The sequence below is a fragment of the Oncorhynchus nerka genome, linkage group LG6 (genome assembly GCF_034236695.1).
Source record: "Oncorhynchus nerka isolate Pitt River linkage group LG6, Oner_Uvic_2.0, whole genome shotgun sequence".
In the NCBI taxonomy this organism is placed as follows: domain Eukaryota; kingdom Metazoa; phylum Chordata; class Actinopteri; order Salmoniformes; family Salmonidae; genus Oncorhynchus; species Oncorhynchus nerka.
The window spans coordinates 11,476,391-11,497,915 of NC_088401.1; the positions used below are offsets into that span (position 1 = coordinate 11,476,391).

The following is a 21,525-nucleotide window of genomic DNA, read 5'->3' on the forward strand; positions in this document are numbered from 1 at the left end:
CAAGGCAGTTAACCCACTGTTCCTAGGCCGTCATTGAAAATAAGAATTTGCTCTTAATTAATTGACTTGTCTAGTTAAATAAATGTTTTTAAAAAAGGACAGACATCAGAGGTGATAAAGGAGAAGGTAAAAGGGGAGGATGTGATGCAGGAGAAGGTGGCTGGTCCATACTGACCTGTAGTATGGAATAGAGTTTCCAGCGGTAGTAGACATGCGCTGGGCTCTGGTTCTCAAACAGAAACCTGCCCAACAGAGGCAACACAATGACTAACAAGTCAACTTGTTTGACGAACAAAATACACTATGGTACATGACATAATCAAACCGGTGATCATAGGAGACACGCAAACATACCGGTACATGGGATTGCTGAGCTCTCGATTCATGATCATGGCTTCGAACATGGGGCCCTCACGCACCACAAACTCGATCATTCGGTGGATGAGAGAGAGCAAATTCCTAGAAGAAAAACACAGTTAAAACAAAACGGATTCAGAGCAGACGACCCTTCTTCTCCTGAGGCCTGTCTGTCTGCTTGTGAGACCTAGAAACAGCCTCTTGGCTTCACAACACATCCAGATGTACTAGACCAGGGTTTCACAAACTCGGTCCTGGAGACCCCCCTAAGGGGTACAGGTTTTTCTTTTTTTGCTCCAGCTGATTCAAATAATCAAAGCTTTGAGTTCATTACTTGAATCAGCTGTGTAGTGCCCCCAAAACGTGCACACCTTGGGGGTCTCCAGGACTGAGTTTGGGAAAAGCTGTACTAGACGATTAAACTTGAACTATTTCTTACATTGTATTGTTTTGACTACATGAAGTAATCTAATGTGTAAGAATGATGGAAGAAACCTCTTCCTAAATGTTTGACCTTAGCATTTCTGATATTATAAAAAGACCTTCAAATCAATTTTAAGAGCCATTAACAGTCTAAAAACAAAACACTAGTTATTACTACTAGTTACATAAGCATGCATGGGCCTTTATGAATCAATATAACAGGCAATGCTAACTACCATCTCCCCACAGTAAAGACTAGAAGGAAGGGAGGACAGAGAAGCTGGATAATAATACAAGTGTGATAGAGAGGTTTGAGTGACTCTTTATTGAGTGACGTATCAGCCAATACAGTGCCTGTCAAATCCACCCTGAACTCCTGACTGGCTGGAAGAACCAAAGCAGTACAGGATTGTTGGTCTAAATAGGCTACATAACAAAAAGACCCTCTATTGGTCATTATGAATCACTAGTTAATGATGTATGAATAAATACCAATGTGTAAATGGGTGAATTAGGCCTCAAGAGTAATCTAATATTGGTGCATGTTGGACAAATTAGTGGCCAACAAAAAAAAACACAGGATGTCTTTAATTTATTTGTAGACAACACAAATCACATTGATGAGATAGTATTGGAGCTGATCCTACCAATGCATGGTGGGTAAAATTCTGTATACTTTCCCAATCCATCCCATGATGCTTTCAGGTCCCTCGCTGCCGCAGACAGTTCAACTTGTTCTGCTCACCAAGGCCAATGTCAAAGGTCACTGAGACTAATGGGAGGTTTGGATTGGATGTCTGAGCTGGGGCCAGGTGTTGCTGAGCCCGTGATTGGATGACAGAGGCCAAGGGGGCGTGTCGGTGCGAGTGAGCAATAGTCAGAGGGCAGGACCGGTCACTCTAAAGAACCCAACTACTACCAGAATGGTATGGTATGTACGTCATGTGAGAGTGTAATATGTAGCTAGCGTCATAACATGGATATTATTAGCCTATGCATGCGAGTGGTGATATAGTGTAGTGAAAATGCATTTGATGTCCTCTATACCATCAAACAAGTAATGGCATGGTGGTTCACGGACTGTATTGATGTTTGCAGGGAGAGTTGGATAAATGTGTGAAGAGAACAGCATATGGACACTGTGGTGGCAGGAAGCCAATGGTGTGCTGTAGGAATGAGCATCTTGCAGTCTGCTAGCATTAAACCTGAAGGGGCTCTTTGGCTACGTCTGCTAGCATTAAACCTGATGGGACTATAAGGCTACGTCTGCTAGCATTAAACCTGATGGGACTATAAGGCTACGTCTGCTAGCATTAAACATGATGGGACTATAATGCTACGTCTGCTAGCATTAAACCTGATGGGGCTCTTTGGCTACGTCTGCTATCATTAAACCTGATGGGGCTCTTTGGCTACGTCTGCTAGCATTAAACCTGATGGGACTATAAGGCTACATCTGCTATCATTAAACCTGATGGGGCTCTTTGGCCACGTCTGCTAGCATTAAACCTGATGGGGCTCTTTGGCTACGTCTGCTATCATTAAACCTGATGGGACTATAAGGCTACCTCTGCTAGCATTAAACCTGATGGGACTATAAGGCTACGTCTGCTAGCATTAAACCTGATGGGGCTATAAGGCTACGTCTGCTAGCATTAAACCTGATGGGACTATAAGGCTATGTCTGCTAGCATTAAACCTGATGGGACTATAAGGCTACGTCTGCTAGCATTAAACCTGATGGGGCTCTTTGGCTACGTCTGCTAGCATTAAACCTGATGGGGCTCTTTGGCTACGTCTGCTATCATTAAACCTGATGGGACTATAAGGCTACGTCTGCTAGCATTAAACCTGATGGGACTATAAGGCTACGTCTGCTAGCATTAAACATGATGGGACTATAAGGCTACTACGTCTGCTAGCATTAAACCTGATGGGACTATAAGGCTACTACGTCTGCTAGCATTAAACCTGATGGGACTATAAGGCTACGTCTGCTAGCATTAAACCTGATGGGACTATAAGGCTACGTCTGCTAGCATTAAACCTGATGGGACTATAAGGCTACGTCTGCTAGCATTAAACCTGATGGGACTAGGCTACGCCTAAGGCATTAAACCTGATGGGACTATAAGGCTACGTCTGCTAGCATTAAACCTCATGGGACTATAAGGCTACGTCTGCTAGCATTAAACCTGATGGGACTATAAGGCTACGCCTGCTAGCATTAAACCTGATGGGGCTCTTTGGCTACGTTTGCTAGCATTAAACCTGATGGGACTATAAGGCTATGTCTGCTAGCATTAAACATGATGGGACTATAAGGCTACTACGTCTGCTAGCATTAAACCTGATGGGACTATAAGGCTACTACGTCTGCTAGCATTAAACCTGAGGGGACTATAAGGCTACGTCTGCAAGCATTAAACCTGATGGGGCTCTTTGGCTACGTCTGCTAGCATTAAACCTGATGGGACTATAAGGCTACATCTGCTAGCATTAAACCTGATGGGACTATAAGGCTACGTCTGCTAGCATTAAACCTGATTGGACTATAAGGCTACGTCTGCTAGCATTAAACCTGATGGGACTATAAGGCTACGTCTGCTAGCATTAAACCTCATGGGGTCATAAGCCTACTTGTGCTTGCCTCAACCATTGCTCACCCATACTGAACGACACCCGTAGCATGCAGAGATGTAATTGATCAAACTTTAAAAAATGTGGGTTTATTCATTACGGGTTGTTTTTATACGTTTTTAAACCAATTTTAAAAAGTAAAAACATGTACCTTTCTGTTGGGATAACCACTTTGACTATGGCTTGGGACAGAGTCTGTATATGAAGTCACATCAGATAATAAACATAGAATATGTGAGTATTATTAAAAAGGCAACAGGTGAAAGATATAAAATATAAAATGCATTATAAACTGCATCATATGAAAAACAACTTTCCATTTTTTACTGCTGTCAATTTTTACTAAAAGGTCAAATGTACAGTTCTTAAAATTCCCACACAACTTACCACTGCGTTTTTTTATTTAGACTAAACACAGACCTCTCTATACAGCCATTGTTCCTGTATTGTCATCTTAAATGACTTTCCTTCTAGCCCAGCTAGGAAAACAGAAGTTCAAAATCTTACCTCAATTAAAAGTAGACATTTAAAAAAATTGGAACAAACCTATGACTAGTAGACGATATGCCCCCCCAAAAAACGTCACTGGCTGGCCAATGGCCTAAGTAGGCCTAGGTCTACCAAAATACTTCTAAAACACTGGTTCACACAGGCCTAATACAGCAACATCCCAGACACGGCGAATTACCTTGTCGAATTCCTCCTTGTTCTTGGGCGGAGGGAGCATGACGGCGTTGGGGTTCTTCAGCCTCTCGCGGGTCTGTGCGTTGAAGGGCAGGCCGGAGGGGGGCGGAGGGAGGGTGTTCTCCACCATGGACGGGGGGATGTAGATTGGGTGAGGTGGGATGGGTACACCTTTACCCCAGCCCAGCTTCATCTCAAAGTTCATCATCATCTTCCCTGGATGCAGCACAAAAATATTATCTTAAAAATAAAAACACTAGTAACCTTCCTCCACATCTGATCTTACTAGCGATTCTACCGAATCAATATGTCACGGTCATGTTGTATGGTACAAGGAACCACGTCACAAAATAACCATTATTATCACTGGCATTGACAATGGAAGGCTGCTGATCCCATGCATCATATGTCCTTCCGTTCTGGCCTTGAGCAAGACACTTAAACCCCCCCCAAAGTAAAAACACTGCACTGATAAATCTGATCCGTCAACCCTCCATCTGGAGAGCTACTGGGGGTGCAGGCTTTTGATCAAACCCTGCTCAAACACAGAGTCAGCTTATCAAGGTCCTGTTGAGCAGATATATATATATATTTTTTTTTACAATGTGGTATGTTCGAGCAGGGCTGGAGTAAAACCCTTCATGCTCATCAGCTCTCCTGGACTCTCCAGGAGGTGGGTTGGCCACCCTGCATGCTCAGCAGCTCGCCTGGACTCTCCAGGAGGAGGGTTGGCCACCCTGCATGCTCAGCAGCTCTCCTGGACTCTCCAGGAGGAGGGTTGGCCACCCTGCATGCTCAGCAGCTCTCCTGGACTCTCCAGGAGGGTTGGCCACCCTGCATGCTCAGCAGCTCGCCTGGACTCTCCAGGAGGAGCGTTGGCCACCCTGCATGCTCAGCAGCTCTCCTGGACTCTCCAGGAGGAGGGTTGGCCACCCTGCAACATTGCAATTACCACCAAATACATTGTCCTTATAAAAATAATTATAAAATATTTCAATGAAGCAGGCTAAGGTGGGTGAAGTGTAATAACGAAGATGTTTATTTATTTGTAAGGTTAAAATATTCAGTGTTCAGGGGAGATCATGACAGCATAGGCGTTAATTGTCAAATATGGCTATTCTAAGAAAGTTTTTTACTTTAATTTTATTTTTTACTTTGTCAAAATTACATGGCCAGTATTGAATAGAGTCGAATCCTAGCCCATTATGATCGCTTGAGAGACGATTCTACAACCGGAGTATGCAACATTGGTTTCGTCAACTGCGCACCCGTATCAACTGCGTGTTGGCCTCTGTTATTTTAGGACATGGGACATGACATTAATGCATGCTAATAGCTAACTAGCCAGATAGACAATTCTAAATATATTGTGTAGTTTGGCTGGTTATCTAGTGAGTCTGTTGTGTATCATCATTTTAAAGAAATAATTGATCTGCTGCACAATGCCTCTCTCTCCTCTAGCTACAGGCCCACACGCAGGTGATGCACAATGCCTCTCTCTCCTCTAGCTACAGGCCTACAGGCACACACGCAGGTGATGCACAATGCCTCTCTCTCCTCTAGCTACAGGCCTACAGGCACACACGCAGGTGATGCACAATGCCTCTCTCCTCTAGCTACAGGCCTACAGGCACACACGCAGGTGATGCACAATGCCTCTCTCTCCTCTAGCTACAGGCCTACAGGCACACACGCAGGTGATGCACAATGCCTCTCTCTCCTCTAGCTACAGGCCTACAGGCACACACGCAGGTGATGCACAATGCCTCTCTCTCCTCTAGCTACAGGCCTACAGGCACACACGCAGGTGATGCACAATGCCTCTCTCTCCTCTAGCTACAGGCCTACAGGCCCACACGCAGGTGATGCACAATGCCTCTCTCTCCTCTAGCTACAGGCCCACTGGCCCACACGCAGGTGATGCACAATGCCTCTCTCTCCTCTAGCTACAGGCCCACTGGCACACACGCAGGTGATGCACAATGCCTCTCTCTCCTCTAGCTACAGGCCCACTGGCACACACGCAGGTGATGCACAATGCCTCTCTCTCCTCTAGCTACAGGCCTACAGGCCCACACGCAGGTGATGCACAATGCCTCTCTCTCCTCTAGCTACAGGCCTACAGGCACACACGCAGGTGATGCACAATGCCTCTCTCTCCTCTAGCTACAGGCCTACAGGCACACACGCAGGTGATGCACAATGCCTCTCTCTCCTCTAGCTACAGGCACACACGCAGGTGATGCACAATGCCTCTCTCTCCTCTAGCTACAGGCCCACTGGCACACACGCAGGTGATGCACAATGCCTCTCTCTCCTCTAGCTACAGGCCTACAGGCACACACGCAGGTGATGCACAATGCCTCTCTCTCCTCTAGCTACAGGCCTACAGGCACACACGCAGGTGATGCACAATGCCTCTCTCTCCTCTAGCTACAGGCCTACAGGCACACACGCAGGTGATGCACAATGCCTCTCTCTCCTCTAGCTACAGGCCCACAGGCACACACGCAGGTGATGCACAATGCCTCTCTCTCCTCTAGCTACAGGCCTACAGGCCCACACGCAGGTGATGCACAATGCCTCTCTCTCCTCTAGCTACAGGCCTACAGGCACACACGCAGGTGATGCACAATGCCTCTCTCTCCTCTAGCTACAGGCCCACTGGCCCACACGCAGGTGATGCACAATGCCTCTCTCTCCTCTAGCTACAGACACACACGCAGGTGATGCACAATGCCTCTCTCTCCTCTAGCTACAGGCCCACACGCAGGTGATGCACAATGCCTCTCTCTCCTCTAGCTACAGGCCTACACGCAGGTGATGCACAATGCCTCTCTCTCCTCTAGCTACAGGCCTACAGGCACACACGCAGGTGATGCACAATGCCTCTCTCTCCTCTAGCTACAGGCCTACAGGCACACACGCAGGTGATGCACAATGCCTCTCTCTCCTCTAGCTACAGGCCTACAGGCACACACGCAGGTGATGCACAATGCCTCTCTCTCCTCTAGCTACAGGCCCACTGGCACACACGCAGGTGATGCACACAGCATGAATTTTCAAGGATTTTAATTGCTGACCAAAAACGTGCTATGACTGGGCAAATAACTCGCTAGCAATTATCAACAACAAATGCGCTTTGATCTCAAAAACGCATCTTGCGACTGCATGATTGAAAGACAGCTCGTGCCTGTCAATGCAAGGCCTACAATCGTTATACTGTGATGCACTCTGCAGCGATTGGGAGGACAGTGAGCAAAACGCTGCATCAAGAGGACACTTTGATCCAATTATGATCGGAGCCTAATTATTTGATAGTGATTTTTTGCATGATTTGTTTTACTTGTCCAACCGGACAAAATTAAATCTAGAATCTGTATGTCCAACCAGACAAAATTAAATCTAGAATCTGTATGTCCAACCGGACAAAATTAAATCTAGAATCTGCTTGTCCAACCGGACAAAATTAAATCTAGAATCTGCTTGTCCAACAAATGTTTTCACTTGCCCCCGCGGGCAAGAGGACAAGCGTTAATGTTGACAAGGTTTTTGATCCATTATCAGTTTTCATATCATAACCATTAAACTCTTAACTGTTTTAAATGTCACCATTGGCCACATGGTGAAATTCCTGAGCGGTTTCCTTCCTCTCCGGCAACTGAGTTAGGAAGGACACCTGTATTTTTGGGTGTATTGATACACCATCCAAACCCTAATTAATAACTTCACCATGCTCAAAGGGATATTCAGTTTCATTATTAATATATATTAATATATATATATATAATTTTTACACGTCTACAAATCAGTGCCCTTCTTTACAAGGCATTGGAAAATGTCTCTAGTCTTTGTGGTTTAAGAGTGATTGAAATTCAATACTCAATTGAGGGACCTTACAGATAATTGTATGTTTGGGGTACAGAGATGGGGTAGTCAATGCAACTTACTTCGTGATTTGTTAAGTACATTTTCACTCCAAAACTTATTTAGGTTTGCCTTAACAAAGGAATTGATTACTTATTGACAAGATATTTCATCTATACATTTTTTTAACAACTTGTAAAAATGTATAAAAACATAATTCCACATTGACATTATGGGGTATTGTGTGTAGGCCAGTGTCAAACCCTTAATTTAGTCCATTTTATATGGAAAAATATGGAAAAAGTCAAAAGGGGGGTGAATACATGTGATACCTGCTGGTGTACTCTACAACTCACATGTCCCACAGTGCAAAAGGAAAGCCCAGGAGGCAGTACATATGATACCTGCTGGTGTACTCTACAACTCACATGTCCCACAGTGCAAAAGGAAAGCCCAGGAGGCAGTACATATGATACCTGCTGGTGTACTCTACAACTCACATGTCCCACAGTGCAAAAGGAAAGCCCAGGAGGCAGTACATATGATACCTGCTGGTGTACTCTACAACTCACATGTCCCACAGTGCAAAAGGAAAGCCCAGGGGGCAGTACATGTGATACCTGCTGGTGTACTCTACAACTCACATGTCCCACAGTGCAAAAGGAAAGCCCAGGGGGCAGTACATGTGATACCTGCTGGTGTACTCTACAACTCCCATGTCCCAGAGTGCAAAAGGAAAGCCCAGGAAGCAGAAGCGTTAATTGATGTAATGTAAGTGAAGTTGCATTGTGGGTCAGTGGTGTGATGATAACTAAAGCTTGAATACCGTTGAGGTTCTTCAGAGCTCTCTCCGCATCCCTCCGGTTCATAAAGGCAACAAAGCCACAGTTCCTCTCCCTGGCCCTCTCCTCGTCCGTCCGCGGCCACATGATCTTCACGCTGGCCAGAGGGCCATAACGCCCAAACTCCTGACACAGCATCTCCTCGTTCATCTATACAGCAACCAGAAGAACACAGAGGGGGAGGCAGGGACTTGTTGTTATTGGTGTCGTTTTACATAGGAATATCCTCAGTAATACAATATATTAGTAGCAATTCAGTGACTAAAATATTCAATTAGGAATATAATACATTCATACAACACATTTAGAAGCAATTTCTAAACCACAAAAAAGGTTTACCTGTGGGTTGATGTTTCCGAGATATAAGTTAGTCGTAGAGGGGTCTCCAACGTCATGGGAACCAGGTGCCGAGTCGTCCAGAACTGCAGAGAGAGCAGAGCAGAGAAGTCCTTCTATAATAGATAAACTTAGTGCGACGTAGATATTAAAAGCAACCCACGGTATTAAGTTATCAAATTACCACTGGACGGACGGTTTCTTCTTGAAGAAACATCCACTAAAAAAAGCAGAAAAGCAGGATAAATGTTGTTTCCCAGCGAAGTGGAAATGGGGTGGGAGGAGGAGGGAGGCAGTTGGCACGAGGGGCGTGGAGGAGGGGGGGACAGTCAGTAGGAGGAGGAGAAGGGGGGCAGTCAGTAGGAGGAGGAGAAGGGGGCAGTCAGTAGGAGGAGGAGAAGGGGGGCAGTCAGTAGGAGGAGGAGAAGGGGGGCAGTCAGTAGGAGGAGAAGGGGGGCAGTCAGTAGGAGGAGGAGAAGGGGGGCAGTCAGTAGGAGGAGAAGGGGGCAGTCAGTAGGAGGAGGAGGAGGGGGGACAGTCAGTAGGAGGAGAAGGGGGCAGTCAGTAGGAGGAGAAGGGGGCAGTCAGTAGGAGGAGAAGGGGGGGCAGTCAGTAGGAGGAGGAGAAGGGGGACAGTCAGTAGGAGGAGGAGAAGGGGGGACAGTCAGTAGGAGGAGGAGAAGGGGGGACAGTCAGTAGGAGGAGGAGAAGGGGGGACAGTCAGTAGGAGGAGGAGAAGGGGACAATCAGTAGGAGGAGGGGGGACGAGAGTCAGTATGGGGAGGGGGACGAGAGTCAGTAGGATGGGGAGGGGGGACGAGAGTCAGTATGGGGGGGGGGCGAGAGTCAGTATGGGGAGGGGGACAGTAGGAGGGGAGGAGTCAGTATGGGGAGGGGGACGAGAGTCAGTATGGGGAGGGGGACGAGAGTCAGTATGGGGAGGGGGGACGAGAGTCAGTATGGGGAGGGGGACGAGAGTCAGTATGGGGAGGGGGACGAGAGTCAGTATGAGGAGGGGGACGAGAGTCAGTATGAGGAGGGGGACGAGAGTCAGTATGAGGAGGGGGGACGAGAGTCAGTATGAGGAGGAGGGGGACGAGAGTCAGTATGAGGAGGAGGGGTACGAGAGTCAGTATGAGGAGGAGGGGGCACGAGAGTCAGTATGAGGAGGAGGGGGACGAGAGTCAGTATGAGGAGGAGGGGGTACGAGAGTCAGTATGAGGAGGGGGTACGAGAGTCAGTATGAGGAGGAGGAGGGGGACGAGAGTCAGTATGAGGAGGGGGACGAGAGTCAGTATGATGAGGAGGAGGGTGTACGAGAGTCAGTATGATGAGGGTGGACGAGAGTCAGTATGGGGAGGAGGGGGGGGACGAGAGTCAGTATGGGGAGGAGGGGGACGAGAGTCAGTATGGGGAGGGGGACGAGAGTCAGTATGAGGAGGAGGGGGACGAGAGTCAGTATGGGGAGGGGGACGAGAGTCAGTATGAGGAGGGAGGGGGGTACGAGAGTCAGTATGAGGAGGAGGGGGTACGAGAGTCAGTATGAGGAGGGAGGGGGTACGAGAGTCAGTATGAGGAGGAGGAGGGGGACGAGAGTCAGTATGAGGAGGAGGGGACGAGAGTCAGTATGAGGAGGAGGAGGGTACGAGAGTCAGTATGAGGAGGAGGAGGGGGTACGAGAGTCAGTATGAGGAGGAGGAGGGGGTACGAGAGTCAGTATGAGGAGGAGGAGGGGGTACGAGAGTCAGTATGAGGAGGAGGAGGGGGTACGAGAGTCAGTATGAGGAGGAGGAGGGGGTACGAGAGTCAGTATGGGGAGGAGGGGGTACGAGAGTCAGTATGGGGAGGAGGGGTACGAGAGTCAGTATGATGATGAGGGGGTACGAGAGTCAGTATGATGATGAGGGGGTACGAGAGTCAGTATGATGAGGAGGGCGACGAGAGTCAGTATGATGAGGAGGGGGTACGAAAGTCAGTATGATGAGGAGGGGGTACGAGAGTCAGTATGAGGAGGGGGACGAGAGTAAGTATGATGAGGAGGGGGTACGAGAGTCAGTATGATGAGGAGGGGGACGAGAGTCAGTATGATGAGGAGGGGGACGAGAGTCAGTATGATGAGGAGGGGGACGAGAGTCAGTATGATGAGGAGGGGGGACGAGAGTCAGTATGATGAGGAGGGGGACGAGAGTCAGTATGATGAGGGGGGGGTACGATAGTCAGTATGATGAGGGGGACGATAGTTAGTATGATGATGAGGAGGGGGACGATAGTCAGTATGATGAGGAGGAGGGGGACGAGAGTCAGTATGATGAGGAGGAGGGGGACGAGAGTCAGTATGATGAGGAGGAGGGGGACGAGAGTCAGTATGATGAGGAGGAGGGGGACGAGAGTCAGTATGAGGAGGAGGAGGGGGACGAGAGTCAGTATGATGAGGAGGAGGGGGACGAGAGTCAGTATGATGAGGAAGGGGTACGAGAGTCAGTATGAGGAGGAGGGGGGGACAGTCAGTATAAGGAGGGGGACGAGAGTATGAGGAGGAGGAGGGACGAGAGTCAGTATGAGGAGGAGGAGGAGGAGGGGGACGAGAGTCAGTATGGGAGGAGGAGGAGGGGGACGAGAGTATGATATGAGGAGGGGGACGAGAGTCAGTATGAGGAGGAGGGGGTACGAGAGTATGAGGAGGAGGAGGGGGTACGAGAGTCAGTATGAGGAGGAGGAGGGGGTACGAGAGTCAGTATGAGGAGGAGGAGGGGGTACGAGAGTCAGTATGAGAGGAGGAGGAGGGGGTACGAGAGTCAGTATGAGGAGGAGGGGTACGAGAGTCAGTATGAGGAGGGGGACGAGAGTAAGTATGATGAGGAGGGGTACGAGAGTCAGTATGAGGAGGAGGAGGGGGTACGAGAGTCAGTATGAGGAGGAAGAGGGGGTACGAGAGTCAGTATGAGGAGGAGGGGGGACGAGAGTCAGTATGAGGAGGAGGAGGGGGAGGAGGGAGAGTCAGTATGAGGAGGAGGAGGGAGGGGGACGAGAGTCAGTGAGGAGGAGGAGGAGGGGGGTACGAGAGTCAGTAGGAGGAGGAGGAGGGGGACGAGAGTCAGTAGGAGGAGGAGGGGACAGTCAGTAGGAGGAGAAGGGGGCAGTCAGTAGGAGGAGGAGGAGGGGACAGTCAGTATGGGGAGGGGGACGAGAGTCAGTATGGGGAGGGGGACGAGAGTCAGTATGGGGAGGGGACGAGAGTCAGTATGGGGAGGGGGACGAGAGTCAGTATGAGGAGGGGGACGAGAGTCAGTATGGGGAGGGTGGACGAGAGTCAGTATGGGGAGGGGGACGAGAGTCAGTATGGGGAGGGGGACGAGAGTCAGTATGGGGGGGGGGACGAGAGTCAGTATGGGGAGGGGGACGAGAGTCAGTATGGGGAGGGGGACGAGAGTCAGTATGGGGAGGGGGACGAGAGTCAGTATGGGGAGGGGGGACGAGAGTCAGTATGGGGAGGGGGGACGAGAGTCAGTATGGGGAGGGGGACGAGAGTCAGTATGGGGAGGGGGACGAGAGTCAGTATGGGGAGGGGGACGAGAGTCAGTATGGGGGAGGGGACGAGAGTCAGTATGGGGAGGGGGGACGAGAGTCAGTATGGGGAGGGGGGACGAGAGTAAGTATGAGGAGGAGGGGACGAGAGTCAGTATGAGGAGGGGGGGGGAGTCAGTATGAGAGGGGGGGGAGTCAGTATGAGGAGGAGGGGGACGAGAGTCAGTATGAGGAGGAGGGGGACGAGAGTCAGTATGAGGAGGGGGGGAGGAGTCAGTATGAGGAGGAGGTCAGTATGAGGAGTCAGTAGGAGGGAGGGGGTACGAGAGTCAGTATGAGGAGGAGGAGGGGGTACGAGAGTCAGTATGAGGAGGAGGGGGTACGAGAGTCAGTATGAGGAGGAGGAGGGGGTACGAGAGTCAGTATGAGGAGGGGGTACGAGAGTCAGTATGAGGAGGAGGAGGGGGACGAGAGTCAGTATGAGGAGGAGGAGGGGGCACGAGAGTCAGTAGGAGGAGGAGGAGGGGACAGTCAGTAGGAGGAGAAGGGGGGCAGTCAGTAGGAGGAGGAGGAGGGGACAGTCAGTAGGAAGTATGGGGAGGGGGACGAGAGTCAGTATGGGGAGGGGGACGAGAGTCAGTATGGGGAGGGGGACGAGAGTCAGTATGGGGGGAGGGGGACAGTCAGTATGGGGAGGGGGACGAGAGTCAGTATGGGGAGGGGGACGAGAGTCAGTATGAGGAGGAGGGGGTACGAGAGTCAGTATGAGGAGGAGGAGGGGGTACGAGAGTCAGTATGAGGAGGAGGAGGGGGTACGAGAGTCAGTATGAGGAGGAGGAGGGGGTACGAGAGTCAGTATGAGGAGGAGGAGGGGGTACGAGAGTCAATATGAGGAGGAGGAGGGGTACGAGAGTCAATATGAGGAGGAGGAGGGGTACGAGAGTCAGTATGAGGAGGAGGAGGGGGTACGAGAGTCAGTATGGGGAGGAGGGGGACGAGAGTCAGTATGGGGAGGAGGGGGACGAGAGTCAGTATGATGATGAGGGGGTACGAGAGTCAGTATGATGAGGAGGGCGTACGAGAGTCAGTATGATGAGGAGGGGGTACGAAAGTCAGTATGATGAGGAGGGGGGTACGAGAGTCAGTATGAGGAGGGGGACGAGAGTAAGTATGATGAGGAGGGGTACGAGAGTCAGTATGATGAGGAGGGGGTACGAGAGTCAGTATGATGAGGAGGGGGGACGAGAGTCAGTATGATGAGGAGGGGGACGAGAGTCAGTATGATGAGGAGGGGGACGAGAGTCAGTATGATGAGGGGGGTACGATAGTCAGTATGATGAGGGGTACGATAGTCAGTATGATGAGGAGAGGGGGTACGATAGTCAGTATGATGAGGAGGAGGGGGACGAGAGTCAGTATGATGAGGAGGAGGGGGACGAGAGTCAGTATGATGAGGAGGAGGGGGACGAGAGTCAGTATGATGAGGAGGAGGGGGACGAGAGTCAGTATGATGAGGAGGGGGTACGAGAGTCAGTATGAGGAGGAGGGGGTACGAGAGTCAGTATGAGGAGGAGGAGGGGGTACGAGAGTCAGTATGAGGAGGAGGAGGGGGTACGAGAGTCAGTATGAGGAGGAGGGGGTACGAGAGTCAGTATGAGGAGGAGGAGGGGGTACGAGAGTCAGTATGAGGAGGAGGAGGGGGTACGAGAGTCAGTATGAGGAGGAGGAGGGGGTACGAGAGTCAGTATGAGGAGGAGGAGGGGGTACGAGAGTCAATATGAGGAGGAGGAGGGGGTACGAGAGTCAATATGAGGAGGAGGAGGGGGTACGAGAGTCAGTATGAGGGGAGGAGGAGGGGGTACGAGAGTCAGTATGGGGAGGGAGGAGGGAGGGGGTACGAGAGTCAGTATGATGAGAGGAGGAGGGGGTACGAGAGTCAGTATGATGAGGAGGGGGACGAGAGTCAGTATGATGAGGAGGGGGTGAGGACGAGAGTCAGTATGATGAGGAGGGGGTAGAGTCAGTATGATGAGAGTCAGTATGAGAGGAGGGGGTACGAGAGTCAGTATGATGAGGAGGGGGACGAGAGTCAGTATGATGAGGAGGGGGACGAGAGTCAGTATGATGAGGAGGGGGACGAGAGTCAGTATGATGAGGGGGACGATAGTCAGTATGATGAGGGGGTACGATAGTCAGTATGATGAGGAGGGGGACGATAGTCAGTATGATGAGGAGGAGGGGGACGAGAGTCAGTATGATGAGGAGGAGGGGGGACGAGAGTCAGTATGATGAGGAGGAGGGGGACGAGAGTCAGTATGATGAGGAGGAGGGGGACGAGAGTCAGTATGATGAGGAGGAGGGGGACGAGAGTCAGTATGATGAGGAGGAGGGGGACGAGAGTCAGTATGATGAGGAGGATGGGGACGAGAGTCAGTATGATGAGGAGGAGGGGGGACGAGAGTCAGTATGATGAGGAAGGGGTACGAGAGTCAGTATGAGGAGGAGGGGGGACAGTCAGTATAAGGAGGGGGACGAGAGTATGAGGAGGAGGAGGGACGAGAGTCAGTATGAGGAGGAGGAGGAGGGGGACGAGAGTCAGTAGGAGGAGGAGGAGGGACGAGAGTCAGTATGAGGAGGAGGAGGGGGACGTCAGAGAGGATGAGGAGGAGGAGTCAGGGGGACGAGAGTATGAGGAGGAGGAGGGGGACGAGAGTGAGGAGGAGGAGGGGGTACGAGAGTCAGTATGAGGAGGAGGAGGGGGTACGAGAGTCAGTATGAGGAGGAGGAGGGGGTACGAGAGTCAGTATGAGGAGGAGGAGGGGGTACGAGAGTCAGTATGAGGAGGGGGACGAGAGTAAGTATGATGAGGAGGGGGTACGAGAGTCAGTATGAGGAGGAGGAGGGGGTACGAGAGTCAGTATGAGGAGGAAGAGGGGGTACGAGAGTCAGTATGAGGAGGAGGAGGGGGTACGAGAGTCAGTATGAGGAGGAGGAGGGGGTACGAGAGTCAGTATGAGGAGGAGGAGGGGGTACGAGAGTCAGTATGAGGAGGAGGAGGGGGTACGAGAGTCAGTAGGAGGAGGAGGAGGGGACAGTCAGTATGGGGAGGGGGACGAGAGTCAGTATGGGGAGGGGGGACGAGAGTCAGTATGGGGAGGGGGGACGAGAGTCAGTATGGGGGAGGGGGACGAGAGTCAGTATGGGGAGGGGGACGAGAGTCAGTATGGGGAGGGGGACGAGAGTCAGTATGGGGAGGGTGGACGAGAGTCAGTATGGGGAGGGGGACGAGAGTCAGTATGGGGAGGGGGGACGAGAGTCAGTATGGGGAGGGGGACGAGAGTCAGTATGGGGAGGGGGACGAGAGTCAGTATGGGGAGGGGGACGAGAGTCAGTATGGGGAGGGGGGACGAGAGTCAGTATGGGGAGGGGGGACGAGAGTCAGTATGGGGAGGGGGGGACGAGAGTCAGTATGGGGAGGGGGGACGAGAGTCAGTATGGGGAGGGGGGACGAGAGTCAGTATGGGGAGGGGGGACGAGAGTCAGTATGGGGAGGGGGACGAGAGTCAGTATGGGGAGGGGGGGACGAGAGTCAGTATGGGGAGGGGGGACGAGAGTCAGTATGGGGAGGGGGGACGAGAGTCAGTATGGGGAGGGGGACGAGAGTCAGTATGGGGAGGGGGGACGAGAGTCAGTATGGGGAGGGGGACGAGAGTCAGTATGGGGAGGGGGGACGAGAGTCAGTATGGGGAGGGGGACGAGAGTCAGTATGGAGGAGGAGGGGGGAGGAGAGTCAGTATGAGGAGGGGGGAGGAGAGTCAGTATGAGGAGGGGGGAGAGTCAGTATGAGGAGGGGGGACGAGAGTCAGTATGAGGAGGGGGGGACGAGAGTCAGTATGAGGAGGGGGGACGAGAGTCAGTATGAGGAGGAGGAGGGGGTACGAGAGTCAGTATGAGGAGGAGGAGGGGGTACGAGAGTCAGTATGAGGAGGAGGAGGGGGTACGAGAGTCAGTATGGAGGAGGAGGAGGGGGTACGAGAGTCAGTATGAGGAGGAGGAGGGGGTACGAGAGTCAGTATGAGGAGGAGGAGGGGTACGAGAGTCAGTATGAGGAGGAGGAGGAGGGGGTACGAGAGTCAGTATGAGGAGGAGGAGGGGGGGAGAGTCAGTAGGAGGAGGAGGAGGGGGTACGAGAGTCAGTAGGAGGAGGAGGAGGGGACAGTCAGTAGGAGGAGAAGGGGGGCAGTCAGTAGGAGGAGGAGGAGGGGACAGTCAGTAGGAAGTATGGGGAGGGGGGACGAGAGTCAGTATGGGGAGGGGGGACGAGAGTCAGTATGGGGAGGGGGACGAGAGTCAGTATGGGGAGGGGGGACGAGAGTCAGTATGGGGAGGGGGACGAGAGTCAGTATGGGGAGGGGGACGAGAGTCAGTATGGGGAGGGGGACGAGAGTCAGTATGGGGAGGGGGACAGTATGAGGAGGAGGAGAGTCAGTATGGGGAGGGGGGGAGAGTCAGTATGGGGAGGGGGTACGAGAGTCAGTATGGGGAGGGGGACGAGAGTCAGTATGGGGAGGGGGGACGAGAGTCAGTATGGGGAGGGGGGACGAGAGTCAGTATGGGGAGGGGGACGAGAGTCAGTATGGGGAGGGGGGACGAGAGTCAGTATGGGGGGGGGGGACGAGAGTCAGTATGAGGAGGGGGAGGAGAGTCAGTATGAGGAGGGGGGACGAGAGTCAGTATGAGGAGGGGGGAGAGTCAGTATGAGGAGGGGGGACGAGAGTCAGTATGAGGAGGGGGGAGAGTCAGTATGAGGAGGGGGGAGGAGAGTCAGTATGAGGAGGGGGGGACGAGAGTCAGTATGAGGGGGGGGACGAGAGTCAGTATGAGGAGGAGGGGGACGAGAGTCAGTATGAGGAGGAGGGGGACGAGAGTCAGTATGAGGAGGAGGGGGACGAGAGTCAGTATGAGGAGGAGGGGGACGAGAGTCAGTAAGGAGGAGGAGGGGGACGAGAGTCAGTATGAGGAGGAGGGGGACGAGAGTCAGTATGAGGAGGAGGGGGACGAGAGTCAGTATGAGGAGGAGGAGGGGGTACGAGAGTCAGTATGAGGAGGGGGTACGAGAGTCAGTATGAGGAGGAGGAGGGGGTACGAGAGTCAGTGATGAGGGGGTATGAGAGTCAGTATGAGGAGGGGGACGAGAGTCAGTATGATGAGGAGGAGGGGGCACGAGAGTCAGTATGATGAGGGGGTACGAGAGTCAGTATGATGAGGGGGACGAGAGTCAGTATGGGGAGGAGGGGGACGAGAGTCAGTATGGGGAGGGGGACGAGAGTCAGTATGGGGAGGGGGACGAGAGTCAGTATGGGGAGGGGGACGAGAGTCAGTATGGGGAGGGGGACGAGAGTCAGTATGGGAGGAGGGGGACGAGAGTCAGTATGGGGAGGGGGACGAGAGTCAGTATGAGGAGGAGGGGGACGAGAGTCAGTATGAGGAGGAGGAGGGGGTACGAGAGTCAGTATGAGGAGGAGGAGGGGGTACGAGAGTCAGTATGAGGAGGAGGAGGGGGCACGAGAGTCAGTATGAGGAGGAGGAGGGGGTACGAGAGTCAGTATGAGGAGGAGGAGGGGTACGAGAGTCAGTATGAGGAGGAGGAGGGGGTACGAGAGTCAGTATGAGGAGGAGGAGGGGGTACGAGAGTCAGTATGAGGAGGAGGAGGGGGTACGAGAGTAAGTATGAGGAGGAGGAGGGGGTACGAGAGTCAGTATGGGAGGAGGAGGAGGGGTACGAGAGTCAGTATGAGGAGGAGGAGGGGGACGAGAGTCAGTATGGGGAGGAGGGGGAACGAGAGTCAGTATGATGAGGAGGGGGTACGAGAGTCAGTATGATGAGGAGGGGTACGAGAGTCAGTATGGGAGGAGGGGGTACGAGAGTCAGTATGATGAGGAGGGGGGACGAGAGTCAGTATGATGAGGAGGGGGGACGAGAGTCAGTATGATGAGGAGGGGGACGAGAGTCAGTATGATGAGGAGGGGGTACGAGAGTCAGTATGATGAGGAGGGGGACGAGAGTCAGTATGAGGAGGGGGACGAGAGTCAGTATGATGAGGAGGGGGTACGAGAGTCAGTATGATGAGGAGGGGGTACGAGAGTCAGTATGATGAGGAGGGGGACGAGAGTCAGTATGATGAGGAGGGGGACGAGAGTCAGTATGATGAGGAGGGGGACGAGAGTCAGTATGATGAGGAGGGGGACGAGAGTCAGTATGGGGATGATGAGGAGGAGGGGGGACAAGAGTCAGTATGATGAGGAGGAGGGGGACGAGAGTCAGTATGATGAGGAGGGGGGACGAGAGTCAGTATGATGAGGAGGAGGGGGGACGAGTCAGTCATGATGAGGAGGATGGGGACGAGAGTCAGTATGATGAGGAAGGGGTACGAGAGTCAGTATGAGGAGGAGGGGGGACAGTCAGTATAAGGAGGGGGACGAGAGTATGAGGAGGAGGAGGGACGAGAGTCAGTATGAGGAGGAGGAGGGGGACGAGAGTCAGTATGAGGAGGAGGAGGAGGGACGAGAGTCAGTATGAGGAGGAGGAGGGGGACGAGAGTCAGTATGAGGAGGAGGAGGGGGTACGAGAGTCAGTATGGGGAGGAGGGGGACGAGAGTCAGTATGGGGGAGGGGGACAAGAGTAAGTATGATGAGGAGGGGTACGAGAGTATGATGAGGAAGAGGGGGTACGAGAGTCAGTATGAGGAGGAGGAGGGGGACAGGGAGTCAGTATGAGGAGGAGGAGGGGGACGAGAGTCAGTATGAGGAGGAGGGGGTACGAGAGTCAGTATGAGGAGGAGGAGGGGGTACGAGAGTCAGTATGAGGAGGAGGAGGAGGAGGAGGGGGGTACGAGAGTCAGTATGAGGAGGAGGAGGAGGGGGTACGAGAGTCAGTATGAGGAGGAGGAGGAGGGGTACGAGAGTCAGTATGAGGAGGAGGAGGAGGAGGGGTACGAGAGTCAGTATGGAGGAGGAGGGGGTACGAGAGTCAGTATGGGGAGGAGGGGGACGAGAGTCAGTATGAGGGGGACGAGAGTCAGTATGAGGAGGAGGGGGGACGAGAGTCAGTATGAGGAGGAGGGGGACGAGAGTCAGTATGGGGAGGGGGACGAGAGTCAGTATGGGGAGGGGGACGAGAGTCAGTATGGGGAGGGGGGACGAGAGTCAGTATGATGAGGAGGGGGACGAGAGTCAGTATGAGGAGGGGGACGAGAGTCAGTATGAGGAGGGGGACGAGAGTCAGTATGAGGAGGAGGAGGGGTACGAGAGTCAGTATGAGGAGGAGGAGGGGGCACGAGAGTCAGTATGAGGAGGAGGAGGGGTACGAGAGTCAGTATGAGGAGGAGGAGGGGGTACGAGAGTCAGTATGAGGAGGAGGAGGGGACGAGAGTCAGTATGATGAGGAGGGGGACGAGAGTCAGTATGATGAGGAGGGGGTACGAGAGTCAGTATGAGGAGGGGGACGAGAGTCAGTATGATGAGGAGGGGGTACGAGAGTCAGTATGAGGAGGAGGGGGACGAGAGTCAGTATGATGAGGGGGGGACGAGAGTCAGTATGATGAGGAGGGGGACGAGAGTCAGTATGATGAGGAGGGGGACGAGAGTCAGTATGATGAGGAGGGGGACGAGAGTCAGTATGATGAGGAGGAGGGGGACAAGAGTCAGTATGATGAGGAGGAGGGGGACGAGAGTCAGTATGATGAGGAGGAGGGGGTACGAGAGTCAGTATGATGAGGAGGGGGGGACGATAGTCAGTATGATGAGGAGGGGGTACGAGAGTCAGTATGATGAGGAGGGGGACGAGAGTCAGTATGATGAGGAGGAGGGGGACGAGAGTCAGTATGATGAGGAGGATGGGGACGAGAGTCAGTATGATGAGGAAGGGGCACGAGAGTCAGTATGAGGAGGAGGGGGGGACAGTCAGTATGAGGAGGGGGACGAGAGTCAGTATGATGAGGAGGAGGAGGGACGAGAGTCAGTATGAGGAGGAGGAGGGGGACGAGAGTCAGTATGAGGAGGAGGAGGAGGGACGAGAGTCAGTATAAGGAGGAGGAGGGGCACGAGAGTCAGTATGAGGAGGAGGAGGGGGTACGAGAGTCAGTATGGGGAGGAGGGGGTACGAGAGTCAGTATGGGGAGGGGGACAAGAGTAAGTATGATGAGGAGGGGGTACGAGAGTCAGTATGATGAGGAAGAGGGGGACGAGAGTCAGTATGAGGAGGAGGAGGGGGTACGAGAGTCAGTATGAGGAGGAGGAGGGGGTACGAGAGTCAGTATGAGGAGGAGGAGGGGGTACGAGAGTCAGTATGAGGAGGAGGAGGGGTACGAGAGTCAGTATGAGGAGGAGGAGGAGGGGGTACGAGAGTCAGTATGAGGAGGAGGAGGAGGGGGTACGAGAGTCAGTATGAGGAGGAGGAGGAGGGGGTACGAGAGTCAGTATGAGGAGGAGGAGGAGGAGGGGGTACGAGAGTCAGTATAAGGAGGAGGAGGGGGTACGAGAGTCAGTATGGGGAGGAGGGGGGACGAGAGTCAGTATGAGGAGGAGGAGGGGGACGAGAGTCAGTATGAGGAGGAGGGGGACGAGAGTCAGTATGAGGAGGAGGGGGACGAGAGTCAGTATGGGGAGGGGGGACGAGAGTCAGTATGGGGAGGGGGACGAGAGTCAGTATGGGGAGGGGGACGAGAGTCAGTATGATGAGGAGGGGGACGAGAGTCAGTATGAGGAGGGGGACGAGAGTCAGTATGAGGAGGAGGGGGACGAGAGTCAGTATGAGGAGGAGGAGGGGGTACGAGAGTCAGTATGAGGAGG

General features: G+C 52.7%; 1 protein-coding gene across 3 annotated transcripts in view; it reads right to left on the bottom strand.

Annotated features, from left to right (window-relative positions):
- The window catches only part of LOC115125528 (U2 snRNP-associated SURP motif-containing protein-like), a 49,364-nt gene that overhangs the window by 16,917 nt on the left and 10,922 nt on the right, over positions 1–21,525 (bottom strand). For 2 of the 3 annotated variants that reach the window (XM_065019262.1, XM_065019264.1), the window contains 7 exons: positions 9,334–9,369; positions 9,153–9,235; positions 8,798–8,963; positions 4,109–4,320; positions 3,572–3,615; positions 355–459; positions 176–242 (listed from right to left, as the gene is read on the bottom strand). In XM_065019262.1, coding sequence (XP_064875334.1) covers positions 176–242; positions 355–459; positions 3,572–3,615; positions 4,109–4,320; positions 8,798–8,963; positions 9,153–9,235; positions 9,334–9,369 — 713 coding nt within the window. The remainder of the gene's footprint in view (positions 1–175; positions 243–354; positions 460–3,571; positions 3,616–4,108; positions 4,321–8,797; positions 8,964–9,152; positions 9,236–9,333; positions 9,370–21,525) is intronic. The other variant, XM_065019263.1, reaches the window with a different exon arrangement.